The sequence below is a fragment of the Brassica rapa genome, chromosome A07, assembly GCF_000309985.2.
Source record: "Brassica rapa cultivar Chiifu-401-42 chromosome A07, CAAS_Brap_v3.01, whole genome shotgun sequence".
NCBI classification, from domain to species: Eukaryota; Viridiplantae; Streptophyta; class Magnoliopsida; order Brassicales; family Brassicaceae; genus Brassica; species Brassica rapa.
The window spans coordinates 23,704,469-23,717,325 of NC_024801.2; the positions used below are offsets into that span (position 1 = coordinate 23,704,469).

A 12,857-nucleotide genomic window follows, 5' to 3' on the forward strand; every position below is an offset into this window, starting at 1 on the left:
TTAGAAAAACATAAACAAAAAAAACAATTTAAATTCTCAAATAAAAAGATTTTTAGTATAAGTAACAAGTCTACAAAGTAAACCGATTAATTTGTGTGTTGTATCAATGACAAAAATAATAATGTATTAGGCATTACTAATTTGGGTTCTCGGACTACTGTACTACGCAAAATTAGAATGTGATGAGTATGAATGTGAATCACAAGAGAGCTGAAAATACTAGAACATGCAAACGAAGATCACACGAGAATGCTCACACCTAAGTTCATCAAGTAGATTCTCCAGTTAATGCATTAGATCCTTTTAAAGCTTAAGCCTTATGCTGCAAAACCGGCTCAATAAGAACCATACCTCTATGTGTGTCATATCCCCTGTTCAAAAACGCGGGCGCCTAGCCGCTTAGGCGTCCGCCTAGTCGCTACTCGGATCACTACTGCTGCGATTTTGACCAAATCGGTTAATAAAATCGGACACCAGTTAGTCGGCCCAAAAACAGACTAATCGGCCCAATAAAGCGATTAGTCGGCTCGTCAAACTAACTAATCGGCCCAAAATTTTATTTAATAGTAATATCTTTGGGCTTTACTGAAGCCCGATATCTTAACAAACACATCTCATGTAGAAGACATATATATAGAGTCGTATTTCTCTTCCTTTTTTTTGTGTAACCGATGTGGGACTCTTGTGCCTTAACATTATAATGCGAAAACAAATATTTTGCACAGATGGGGTATCGAACTCAGGTTGCCCACGCGTGATAGAAGTGGTCTTGACCACTTGGAGACATCAACTCTTTGACGTTTTACGCGCATATACTTATAATAAAAGTACAAAAACTAATCTCTAATTAATTCCTTATTTATTGTCTAGACCTGTTTATATACATATATTTTTTAAAAAATTGATTTTATTAAAGTTAGTTATTGATATAAATTTGAGTGTATATAAATTATCACATTATAATGTTATTTAAGTTATATATTTAATTTTAATTATTAAATAAAATAAAAAAATATTAAAAACTAGGCCCCGCGTATATCCCGCTTAATCCCCGATTTTTCGGTAACTCGCTAGGCCCGAAGTTACCGCCCGACTAGCGCCTAGCGTAGTTTCGAACAGGGGTCATATCACATGTATATATTTCTTTCATATTGTTTTATGTAGATTCATTATAGTAGTTGACATTTGAACTGAACTTTTCATGAAGAGTGAGAAAAACGGAACGCAAAAAAATATTGAGCTCAGAATGGTGGCAATGTCATCTGATAATCAGAATAAATGCGAAGGACCCAACCAACGCCAAGCCTTTATCTTCACAGCTCAGATCTGCACCAGCCGGGAATCGAACCCGGGTCTGTACAGTGGCAGGGTACTATTCTACCACTAGACCACTGGTGCTTTGATGTACATTTTCTAGTGTTAATCCTCAATATACTGATTAAATATCATCAGAAACCTCTCATCCAGTCATTTATAAATTGGTAAAATAATTGAATTATGATTTTCTTATGGACGAAACTGAAAGATGTTCGTCTTAGCGATATCTTCTTCTCCTTCAACTACTCTCATCAGACTATCAAAACCAAATGGGCCAAACCGGTCACCTGTTCGAAAAATCATCTGCCTGAATCAGCAGAGGCAGAGCAAAACCGGTACGGGAAAATCTTGGATCGTCCCAACAAGTCTCTCGCTCTTTGGTTCAGGCTTCGTCTTGGGTCCTCTTCTCGATGGTCTCCACTCACGTGTCGATCTCGTGGTTTACAAAAACGGAGCTTTCCAAATCGGTCCTCTTCACACTAACATCTGGGTAACTTGTTTCTCAAGAAACCATCAAGTCTTTGAAATCATTTCACAAACATTCTAATATTGTAATCACGTATAATGTGTTCTTTCTTCTTCAGGTACCGTTCTTGCTTGGCTTATTTTACTGCACAGTAGGTTTGCTGCAACTTCTATTGGATGATAAAACCTCTACAAAGCCTCCACGTGGCAACCTGGACAAAACCGTAGTTTCACTTTTGTAAGTGTTGTGTTTTTAACGACTTCTAGTCAAATGGACAGTAGAAGTTGACTACTTTGTGTACGGGTTGGTGAATGAAACAGAGCACTGGTGTTGTTCTTAGAGCTAAGTGCTGAAATGTACAAAGCTGGAGTTTCAGACAACATAGAAGCTTACATTCTATTTGCCTTAGCAGAGTTTCTATGGTTCTCTCTAGATAGAACCTGGCTTGGCTTCACCATCGCCTGTCTCCTCGGTATCGCCTGTCCCTTAGCTGAAATCCCCATTATGCAGTAAGTAAATAAAACCGTGGCGATTCAGTCCTTTAGGCCATCTCTTTGTTTTCTATATAAAAAGAAGTCTTAAAAGATTGACGTAACATGACTTTTAACAGATTCTTTCATCTGTGGTACTATCCAGAAGCAAACATAGAGATCTTTGGTCAGGTAAAATAGCTTTTTATACATGCATCCAACTGAAGCAACAACAATATTTTTTTTTAAAGAGTGTTTCTTTTTGTTTTATGGTGAAGGGATTGATCACTTGGACAACAACTTGCTATTTTGTGTACACACCGTTCTTGATCAATCTTGCAAGATGGCTCAAGACAGTTGCGAAGACTATTAGTGATGTGGATGACACTACAAAATGAAATTTAGCTCAAGCGAAGAACAGTTGTGTTCTTTAATTACATAGAGTTTCTCTTTAGTCTCTAAAAGAGCAAAAAGACACCAAATCAAACATATCCCATGACTAGCATAATCCAGAACATACCGCATATGCTGTTTTACCATTTGATCCTTGTGTTTGAATTGCAACTTTGCAAGTTGTTATCTCAGCTTGAATTTATCATTTTGATATGTAAGTAAACATATTGTTCAATATAAATCCTATATTTCACTCAACTTGAATGTGAATCACAAGAAAACTGAAATACAAGAACATGCAAAAAAAATCACACGAGAATGGTCACCCTATAAAAATGAAAGAAATATGTAGATTCACTATAGTAGTCAATTTAAACTGAATTTTTTCATGAAGTGAGAAAATCGGAAGGGAAAAAAATTGAGCTCAGGACGGTGGCTACTCATCATAATCAGAATATGCGAAGGACCCAACCAACGCTAAGCCTTTTCTTCATAGCTCAGAACTGCACCAGCCGGGAATCGAACCCGGGTCTGTACCGTGGCAGGGTACTATTCTACCACTAGACCACTGGTGCTTTGATGTTCAAGATTTAGTATCAAAATGAAATATAGGAAGTATATATCAGAAACTTCTTTTACTTCAAGTCTTCAACTATCATGATCTACTCATTGGTAAGAAAAGGAAGTTTCTGATATTCAATATAAAGGAATTTTTCATCTACAACCCAATACTAAGAAGGAATTAATTAGAACGAATGATTTGGATTCACATAAAAAAATGTATGTGAAAGTACAATGAGGATCTATATGATTTTTTTTTGGTTTTATGTGAAAGTACAATGTTTATGATTTTACAATTCGGTTCAGGTAGTAAAATTGAAAATCAATCAACTTATATCCGGAAAAATTAGATAAGAATGTGACAGTTAATTTTAATTATTTTAGATTAAAAAATTAGATAATTTAGACTTTTTTGGATAACGTACGGATGATCAAAAATTTTAAATAAAATATCAGGTAAACCAGAGTCCCTAATCTAAAATAGTTTATAAAAAATAGTAGAATAATTAGACTTTTACTGTAATTCATTTTAGAAAATTAATTTTAAATAATTTTAATTTAAAACTAAATATAACTAATATTTTGAAGTATATAAACTGTAATTTTGTTAGTTCTAATTTAGTTTTTGATTTTTTTGGGTATAAAGAAACATGGCTCGTTCGGATATTTGTAAACATCATTGCAGTTTGGTTTCGGCTAATTTTGCCAAACCGTAATCTTAACATATGTATAAACATTTGTGAAAAATACAAAAAATGTTAGATACCTATGTCAACATCGGAGGTGCCAAGTTTCATAAATTCACATGACAAAATGTTAAGGAAGACGACACCAAACTAAAATAAAAAACTTAGACAGAACAGAACAGAATAGAGAGAGAGTAGTTAAGTCTGGTGGTTTTCTGCTCATCTACTTCCATCCACCTTCCCTCTTCTTCAATTCTCTCCCTTCTTTAAATCTCTCTCTCTCTCTCCATCTCCATCTCCATCTCCAAAACCCAGTCTCAATGGAGATCTGCACTTACTTCAAATCCCAGCCCTCATGGCTCCTCCTCCTCTTCGCCCTCGGGTCCATCTCCATCCTCAAGTTCACCCTCTCCCTCATCAACTCCCTCTACATCTACTTCCTCCGCCCCGCCAAGAACCTCCGCCGCTACGGCTCCTGGGCCATCATCACCGGCCCCACCGACGGCATCGGCAAAGCCTTCGCCTTTCAGCTCGCCCGCAAGGGACTCAACCTCGTCCTCGTCGCCCGCAACCCCGACAAGCTCAGAGACGTCTCCGAGTCCATCAGATCCAAACACTCCAACGTGGAGATCAAGACCGTGGTGATGGACTTCTCCGGTGATATCGACGATGGAGTGAGGAGGATCAAGGAGACGATCGAGGGGCTGGAGGTTGGGATTCTGATTAATAACGCGGGGATGTCGTATCCTTACGCGAAGTACTTTCACGAGGTGGATGAGGAGCTGCTTGGGAACTTGCTTAAGATCAATGTTGAGGGGACGACGAAGGTGACTCAGGCTGTGTTGGGGAATATGCTGAAGAGGAAGCGAGGGGCTATTGTTAATATGGGTTCTGGTGCTGCTGCGCTTATCCCTTCGTATCCTTTCTACTCTGTTTATGCCGGTGCTAAAACGTAAGGAGTTCTAGAATAATCAAAGAGTGTTGTTTGTTTGGTACTTGATGGGTTGAGTTGTTTTTAAGTAGTGACGTTCTTTTGGTTTGCATGTTTGTTTCAGGTACGTGGATCAGTTCACGAGGTGTCTTCATGTTGAGTACAAGAAGAGTGGGATTGATGTTCAATGCCAGGTGAGCCTTTTGTGTACTGATCTGGTATTGCTTTGAAATGCGTCTTTTTGTTAGAAAAAACAATGGTACCTTCAGTGGGATCATAGGTTAAGGTCGGATAACTAAATAGTAGTGACATAACTCATAAGTTTTGTCTGACAATCAAGACAATATAATGTTTTTATTGAACCCCCTAGAAGACATGCTAGTTGTTTCTTGAATCACTAGGAGCTGGGATATTTGTTTTTAATGGTTCTATTTAATTTAAAAGGTTGAAGTTTTTGGTTCAATGATTATTTTTCATGGTCTCCTTAGTGTTCATGCTGGGAATAGCTTAAAAAATAAGAAAATAAGATTATTTTAGTTTGAAGCTATCTGATTTTTTTTGCTGATGAGGTATTGGTACTATTAGCATCACATGTCTCTTTGCTCCTGAATACTTGTATATTTGCTGAGGCCGTTTATGTGACATAATGTCAAAGCTAGAGAGAATTAGGAAATCTGAACCGTGACCATTAAGTGATTAACCATTTACGGATGCAGAATCCTTACGCCAAAGATTATGTACGAGTTTGTAATAGTTTGTGGCCTTTTCCTTCTCTGTAGCAGAGTGTGGAGTTGAATAGTACCAAAACAACTTAATGGCTCACACTGCTCTATAACCTTTTCTTATTTCTTGACTATATGGCTAAAAATAGGGTGGTTGTGTTCATAGGTACCCTTGTATGTTGCGACAAAGATGACATCAATAAGAAGAGCATCGTTCTTAGTGGCATCTCCAGAGGGATACGCAAAGGCAGCACTGCGTTTTGTAGGGTATGAAGCACGCTGCACACCTTACTGGCCTCACGCCCTCATGGGTTATGTTGTCTCTTCATTGCCCGAGAGCGTCTTTGAATCCTTTAACATTAAGAGGTGCCTCCAGATCAGGAAGAAAGGTATGCTTAAAGACTCGAGGAAAAAGGAATGAAAACTTTTCGAGGGTGCATGATTTTCTTCTGCAGCACTTGGTTTCTTGCAAGTTTCTGTTTAGACTTTTGCAAGACTTGTACGCTTTAGTTTCCGATGTTTCCAAGGTTGTTTCCTTATTTTGAAAATTAAAAACCAGAACGTCCACTAATCATTCATGTCCTCTCCTGCTCTTTATTTATTTAAATAAAACTAAATGTCGGGAAAAAAAAAACTAAGCTATGATGTATATCTATCATCACACTCCTAAGCCAACCAATACGCCTCAGCAATAGTTTGTCAGTGTGTCATTGGTTACATCGGTGAGTAACGAAATGTAAACCCAAAAAACGAGATGTTTTGTAACGTTTACAGGTTATTTCTGAGTAAACGGATGACACCGATTTAAAGAAACCAACCCATGTGGCTATTGCCTATTTGTGTTGCACAAATTTAGTTTGTTACACACATCAATTCATTAGTAGTTGACAACCAAACACAAGACATTAGGTGGCCAACGGCAGGTAAGATGGTCCATCTACAAATTAATCAGCAAAAGGTTAAAAACTCAACAACTAGCCACTGGTTAGTCTCTGGCAGGATGATAGGCATCCTAGACACTTATTAATCTCAAGTCTTTAGGCAAAGCTTAAGCGTTGTTTAGAAGAGATGTGTGCAGTTATGGAGAAAGACAAGACGGGATTTATTCTCTAATCATTGTTAAATGAAGACCAGATGTGCTTCTATTATATTTGTCTGATCCCATGAGCTATTCTGGTAATTTAGGCGGTCTTTCTCCCAAGTGGAAAGAACAGTGAACTCCAGATGTAGGGTCGTATGAACTCTTCCAGAAAGTTAGGAACTTATTCGCCTTCCCAATAAAATTAGAGCTTCATCTGGGGGACTAACATATCAGTAGAGAAGATGAAACTCTTCCACAAACAGTAGTCTGATTCGGTGTTGTTTGAGTATCTTAACAAGAAATTTCATGTATATAGGAGCTTTGCCACCATACCAAATCCCGTTGAGAAGATAATGGTGTTACACAATTAATCAGGCTAGCTTTATAATTTTTAGTGTTCTGTTTGAACCGTGAAGAGGTTTAGTCTTGTCTCACTAAAAATATATAATGTTTGCCTCATTCTCTTAGATCAATCAGTTAACACCATCATCTTCTCAATGGGATTGTTAAGGGAAAACGATAAATCTCTGGCAATGGTGGCAGAACTCCTAGATACAGGAAATTTCATGTTCATATACTCAAACAACAGTGAATCAGATGATTATTTGTGGGAGAGTTTCAACTTCTCGACCAATACTTTACTCCCGCAGATGGAGCTCAGATTCGGATCCGAGAAGACACATAGAAATAAGTTATTAGCTTTTAGAAGAGTCTAAGACTATCCTGCACGTGGAGTTCACTTTCTAAGAATCTGAACTCACGGTTTTTCTGTTCTTTTTACTTGGGGAGAAAACATATCTAATTACAGGAGAGGCCCATGGGACTAGACAAATTTTATAGGAGCACCTTCGGTGTTCATTTAACAATGAGCAGAGAGCAAATTCCGTCTTTCTCTATAACTACAAACAACATATTCTACTACTTAAGGCTATAAATAGAGCACAACGAAATATCAATACCGCACGTGTGGAATAAGAGCAAGCAGTTCATTTTATCCTCACAAATGACTTAATGATAGAAAGCCTTTTGTCAATAAATTAATGACAACTTATGCTTCTATAATCTCATATGTCGCACAAACAGAACATGGCAGGTAAACCAGAAGAAAAAAAACATGCAAAAATGTACCCATACAGTGTGACATTTTTCATCTTTAGACAATAGTCACTAGAACTAACTTCAGGTTTTGATGTAGATTAGTTATATAAACATTGTATTTTTGGATAGGTTATGTTGATGATTTTGAAACCAAAAAAAAAAAAACATACAGTATACGGACAAATGATGGCGGTAGAAAAGATGAAGAGTTAAATCGAGTATATTTTTTTTTTTTTTTTTTTTTTTTTTGGTAAAAATGTAAAGATATTATTACCAAGTTTTTAAATTTTTGACAGAAATACAAAGAAACTAATAGCAGAAAAATGAAAATAAAATCCTAAACAGAAACTCTATCTAGTCTAAACCGGGGCAGACACGACAAACCAAAGCCATCGCCTCGAAGCTTGACTAAGTCAGCACCATCCACTTGCCACAAAAGGAAGAGTCACAGTTAACCCGAGAGCCGGAACCCGGTAATTTTGGCCCTCCCCGATGATCCGCTCTTTAAGATATTGACTCACCCAAAACCAGCTCGTGGAGAACTTTCTTAGCTTCCGCCCACAAGAACAAGCAGCAGCGGCAAGGGCCAAGCACTCCAGCCGCAACCAAACAGAGCATTTATTAGACACAGAACAGACTAGAAACCAATCTGCTCGAGCCAAAACGGTCGTAACCTCCGTACTCCTTGCCTTGAAGCCCCGAACCTGCACAGAATTTGTCACGCACACCACCACTAAGCTCAAGAAAACCTAAGTGATGCTGGGATGTGAACGAGGACCAAGCGTCGACGTGAATCGCTACAACGCCTGAAGTCGTCGAGAACCGACGAACTAAAACCCGTGCTGCTAGAATCCGTCTCCTGCGACAGCAAAGACAGTATGAAGAACCAGGGCCTAATCCTCACCGAAGACCGTCGCCTTCAGAGGACAAACAAACCAGGGATCGAGTAGAGAAGATCTGAAGTGAAGCGGCTTTGCAAGAGGCCACTCAGGAGGCACAGACAACCGCCCTTTGAACCTAGCACAAGACCTACACGAGCCGGAACAGAGCTCGAGGACCAACCCACCTGCGAACTCGAGCTACAAGACTCGCCACCGTGATAATGAGATCCACCGGCGCACACTTAGACTAAGGAAAGGAGAGACCAGCGCTCGACGACACCGACGAGAACCAAGAAACACCAACCCGAGCCGAATGACATCCTAGACCAGAGGCGGAGAACCACCGACGAGCAGGAAGAATCAAACCGTCTCTTCTCCTCTCGAACAGAGAGAAACCGGACTAGATCTGAGGAGAAAAAGATCTATGTCCTGAACCCAAGAGCCGACTGCAACAACCAACCACCGTTCAGCCTCCTCACCAAGGATCCAGAGAAAGCAGATAAGCCGTCGGAGTTGCATCTCCTCTGCAGCGGAGCGCCCTCCGAGACCAAACCCTAACCCAGAACTTTGTGCATATCGAAGGGGAACGAGAGAGACGGAGCGGCAGCAAAACGAGAATGATAAAACGAGAAACAGAGGACCTCCGGCGCCGGCACGCGCGCGGACGCGCCACCACACGCCGGGGGAAAATCAAAGCACCGTAAGAGAGAGAGACTGCTGTTCGTGAGAGAAATTGAGGGAGGAGAGAGACTGACCAGTTTCAAATCGAGTATATTGTAAGCGAGATATATAACAAGGAAAATTGTCCATAACAAAGGCTTATCATATTTGAATCCCAACGAACGATGTGATATTCATGTTCATATTTAATTTCAAAATCAGGTGGGCAAACGTTCTTGCAGAACGAACACAAACATTTTTGCATTGTAATTTGTAGATTGCAGCATTAACACATTCTTGTACTAATTCCAGAGAAGTTACGTTATACGAACATCTGTATTCAAACTTGTTCTGATTCCACACGTGCAGTATTGCTATTCCGTTGTGCTCTATCCGTTGTCTTAAGTAGAAGAAAACGTTGTTTGCAGTCATGAAGAAAGACAGAAATTCTCTACTCATTGTTAATTGAAAGACTAAAGGTACTCCTATAAAATTGGTCATGTCCCATGGACCGCTCCGGCCATTTAGATATATGGTATTTCTCCCAAATGGAAAGAACAGTAAAATCGTGAGTTTCAATTCTAAAAAAAGGTGAAATTCAGGTGCAGGGTCACCTAGACTCTTCCAGGAAGTTAGGAACTTATATATGTGCCTTTCATGAGCTTATTCATATGTACCTTTACGGGAAATTTCGTGTTCAGATACTCATACAGCACGTGGGAGAATTTCAACTTCCCCACCAACACTTCACTCCCGCATATGGAGGAGCTCTGATCAATTCCGGGAAGGCACATATGAATAAGTCCATAACTTCATGGAAGGCTCCCAACGATCCTGGACCATGAGTTAACTTTTTCTAGATTTGAAACATAGACTTACTGTTCTTCCTACTTGGGAGAAAGACCATCTAAATTACCAGAGCAGCCAATGGAACTTAACAAATTTTGTAGGAGAACCTTAGATCTTTTCGTTTTACAATGAGCAAAGAAAAAAATCACTTTCTCCATAGCAACAAACAACATTTCTACTCCAGACTAGGAATAGAGCACAATGGAAAAGTAATACTGCTCATGTGGAATCAGAGCAAGTAATTCATTTTATCCTCACAAAATGACAATGTTAGAAAAGCCTTTGGTCAAGAAAATATTTGTAACTTGATGCTGCTATAATCTTAAAGATGTAGCACAAAGAGAAAAAGACAGTAAAGCATGCAAAAATGTTTAGACAATAGTCATTAGAACTAACTTCATGTTTTGATGTAAATTATGTATATAAAGATTTATTTACGATAGGTTATGTTGATGAACCATTTCAAGGGTTAAATTGAGTATATAGTAAGCGAGATATATAACAATGATAATTGTCCAAAACTTAACATAAAACAAAGGATTAATCATACGTTTAAACCCCAACGAACGATGATTAATATTTATTTATTATAAAGAGTTTTCACTGAGACCTCATTTTGTTGAGCTGGTTCAAAGCCGGCTGCAATATATTGTAAAGAACCCAAAGCAGCGCCGGTGCAACCACGAACAGCAACAACTGTCCCCTGTTATCTCCAGCTCTCTCCGCCGCTTCCGCCGCCGCTACTGCCTCCGGCGGCGGCGTCAAGAGCCCCGACGCAGCGAGACCACCACCGATGCCGCCGAGACCCACGACGACTCCTTTGCTCGCGCGCATCTTGTTGATCTGGTTGAGAGCTGGCTGGAGGATGTTGAAGAGGACCCACCCGATGGCCGGGACGATCGGGAGGAGAAGAGCTAGGCCGCGGTTGTCGCTGCCTTCGGACACGGCGGCGGCGGCGAGCTGGGAGATTTGGTGAGCGGCGAGAGCGGGCTCGGAGTAGCTGAGGGCGGAGAAGACGGCTCCGGCGAGGGCGGTGCTTGTGACGGCGAGGGAGGCTGTGGGTTTTGGTGGAGTTGGGAGGGTGATGAAGTGTTTTGAGGAGGAGATGGGTTTGGTTTGGTTTAGGGGTTTAGGAGGAGATGTGTTCAGGGACATGCATTTGGTTGATGTCGCCATAGTCGCCGCCATTGATGATCGGAGAGAGCTTGAAGATGCGAGAGAGGGAGAGACTTGAGTCTGTGAGATGATTTTTTTGTGTGTATATGACAAGCTGAGAAGGAGGGAAGGAGGATGAGTGGAAATGAAAGGCTTCTGGATACTTGTCTTAACCAATGAGGAGAGAGTTGGAGATTTTGCTGAGGTTTGAGCCACATATTTATATGTCCCACTCTCCTTTTTCTTATCACTTCCCTCCTGTTTGTCTTGGTTTAAATTTTTAATTCACATTTTAATATTTTTACTATTTTTGTTGCAAAACTATAAAGTCTTTTATTCTTTATTTTCAGTACTCTCGATATTTTTTTGACATTATTTCAAGAGATAAATAATTAATTATAACTTTGAAATAATTAATTCTTCACAGATATTTGGGTTTTGCAATAAATACAGATTTATAGACAATGGTATTGTTCTTATGTAAAGATAAGTAGAGCTTACTGTTCAACATTTTCAAAATTGTGAAATTTAAAAAACTAGCAAAAATATATTAACTTTTTTTGGTCGACATATCTTTGTTAGTTTATTATTTGTTGGTTGACTGTAAATGCAAATTGTTCTGCTTGGTTTATTTGATGCTAGTCTTAGTGTGGACAAAATATTGCTTTGATTGCAGTCCATTTGTTATGTTCTGATATGATCGGAAAAGTTCGAATAATTGTAATTTTATAAAGTACAATAAATATTAAAATTTATCATCTCGTAAAATTGTATGAAAATATCAGATACTAAAAATCCTTCTGAATGTCAATAGTTAGAAGCCTTCCATCATTTTGCTTGCTATGCTTTGGATCATCTTTTACTATTTGATATATTATTAAACTCGGTCATTTTCATATATCAAAATTCATATGCTTGCTTACCAAAGAAGAAGAAAGACAGAAAATTTATCAAGGTGGAAGGGAAGAATTACTGAAGACGAAAACTGGATTTCAGCACATAGTGATATTAGTCTACCTTATTAAATAAAAAGTCTCAGGAAAACAACAGCCTAGCTAAGATACCAAATCCCATAACGTAAGAACTTAAAGTAATGTTATCTTATCCCTAGCGTGTCTCCAACTTTTACCTCCACACCATGTCTCTCTAGCCTTGGAAACATCAAGAAGCATCTTAGAGCAAGCGCATTAATGAACTCCCGGCTGGAGTTCACAATTTGACTTTTTTATTATTTTTATTTTTATTTTTCGTTTGATTTTTTTTTTAAATAAAAAAATAAACTGATCAATAGCAGGCCGTCACGTGGCGTGGAACCCGTTAAACAGTAATGATCCGGGTTCATGCGGAAGGAGTGTGGCGAAACGAGTTCACGTGGCATAGAGCTGCTTGATTATTATAATATATTTTTTTCTAGGCCTATAAACCTCAGCTCATGAACTCCTTTTAATCCGCTGATGCGGATGCTCTTAGTCAGTTTGGTGCAAAAGAACGTGCAAGTAGCCCGGCACCATCAACTAGAGTGTACTCAGTGTCGGCCATGCCCCTGTGTAGTCTCTAGCAAACGCTACCCATCCATGCACTTGAAAA

At 39.2% G+C, this 12,857-nt stretch overlaps 3 protein-coding genes and 2 non-coding genes across 7 annotated transcripts; 2 read left to right on the plus strand and 3 right to left on the minus strand.

Annotated features, from left to right (window-relative positions):
* Positions 1–1,327: 1,327 nt before the first annotated feature.
* TRNAG-GCC lies at positions 1,328–1,398 on the minus strand. Its single transcript has one exon. It is a non-coding gene; the product is annotated as a tRNA-Gly (tRNA).
* A 91-nt stretch (positions 1,399–1,489) lies between these two features.
* Positions 1,490–2,946, plus strand: LOC103831197. Of its 3 annotated transcripts, XR_004449575.1 has the most exons (7): positions 1,490–1,807; positions 1,902–2,020; positions 2,104–2,292; positions 2,394–2,445; positions 2,532–2,661; positions 2,701–2,850; positions 2,906–2,946. XR_004449575.1 is itself a non-coding variant. In XM_018652725.2 (6 exons), exons 1-5 carry the CDS (start codon positions 1,526–1,528, stop codon positions 2,649–2,651), a joined length of 762 nt encoding a protein of 253 aa, XP_018508241.1. In that variant the 5' UTR covers positions 1,490–1,525; the 3' UTR covers positions 2,652–2,661; positions 2,701–2,904. The 3 variants fall into 3 exon arrangements, 2 of the variants coding, with proteins under 2 accessions (XP_018508241.1, XP_009105319.1); XM_018652725.2 differs by lacking the exon at positions 2,906–2,946 and having other exon boundaries at positions 2,701–2,904; XM_009107071.2 differs by lacking the exon at positions 2,906–2,946 and having other exon boundaries at positions 1,492–1,807; positions 2,532–2,904.
* Positions 2,947–3,150: 204 nt separating this feature from the next.
* Positions 3,151–3,221, minus strand: TRNAG-GCC. Its single transcript has one exon. It is a non-coding gene; the product is annotated as a tRNA-Gly (tRNA).
* An 819-nt stretch (positions 3,222–4,040) lies between these two features.
* LOC103831198 (very-long-chain 3-oxoacyl-CoA reductase 1) lies at positions 4,041–6,139 on the plus strand. The gene is made up of 3 exons (XM_009107072.3): positions 4,041–4,845; positions 4,949–5,018; positions 5,713–6,139. The coding sequence occupies exons 1-3, from the start codon at positions 4,214–4,216 to the stop codon at positions 5,965–5,967; spliced, it is 957 nt and encodes a 318-aa protein (XP_009105320.1). The 5' UTR covers positions 4,041–4,213; the 3' UTR covers positions 5,968–6,139.
* A 4,431-nt stretch (positions 6,140–10,570) lies between these two features.
* On the minus strand, positions 10,571–11,408 carry LOC103831199 (photosystem II core complex proteins psbY, chloroplastic). Its single transcript, XM_009107073.3, has one exon. The coding sequence runs from the start codon at positions 11,301–11,303 to the stop codon at positions 10,716–10,718; it is 588 nt and encodes a 195-aa protein (XP_009105321.1). The 5' UTR covers positions 11,304–11,408; the 3' UTR covers positions 10,571–10,715.
* Positions 11,409–12,857: the final 1,449 nt, after the last annotated feature.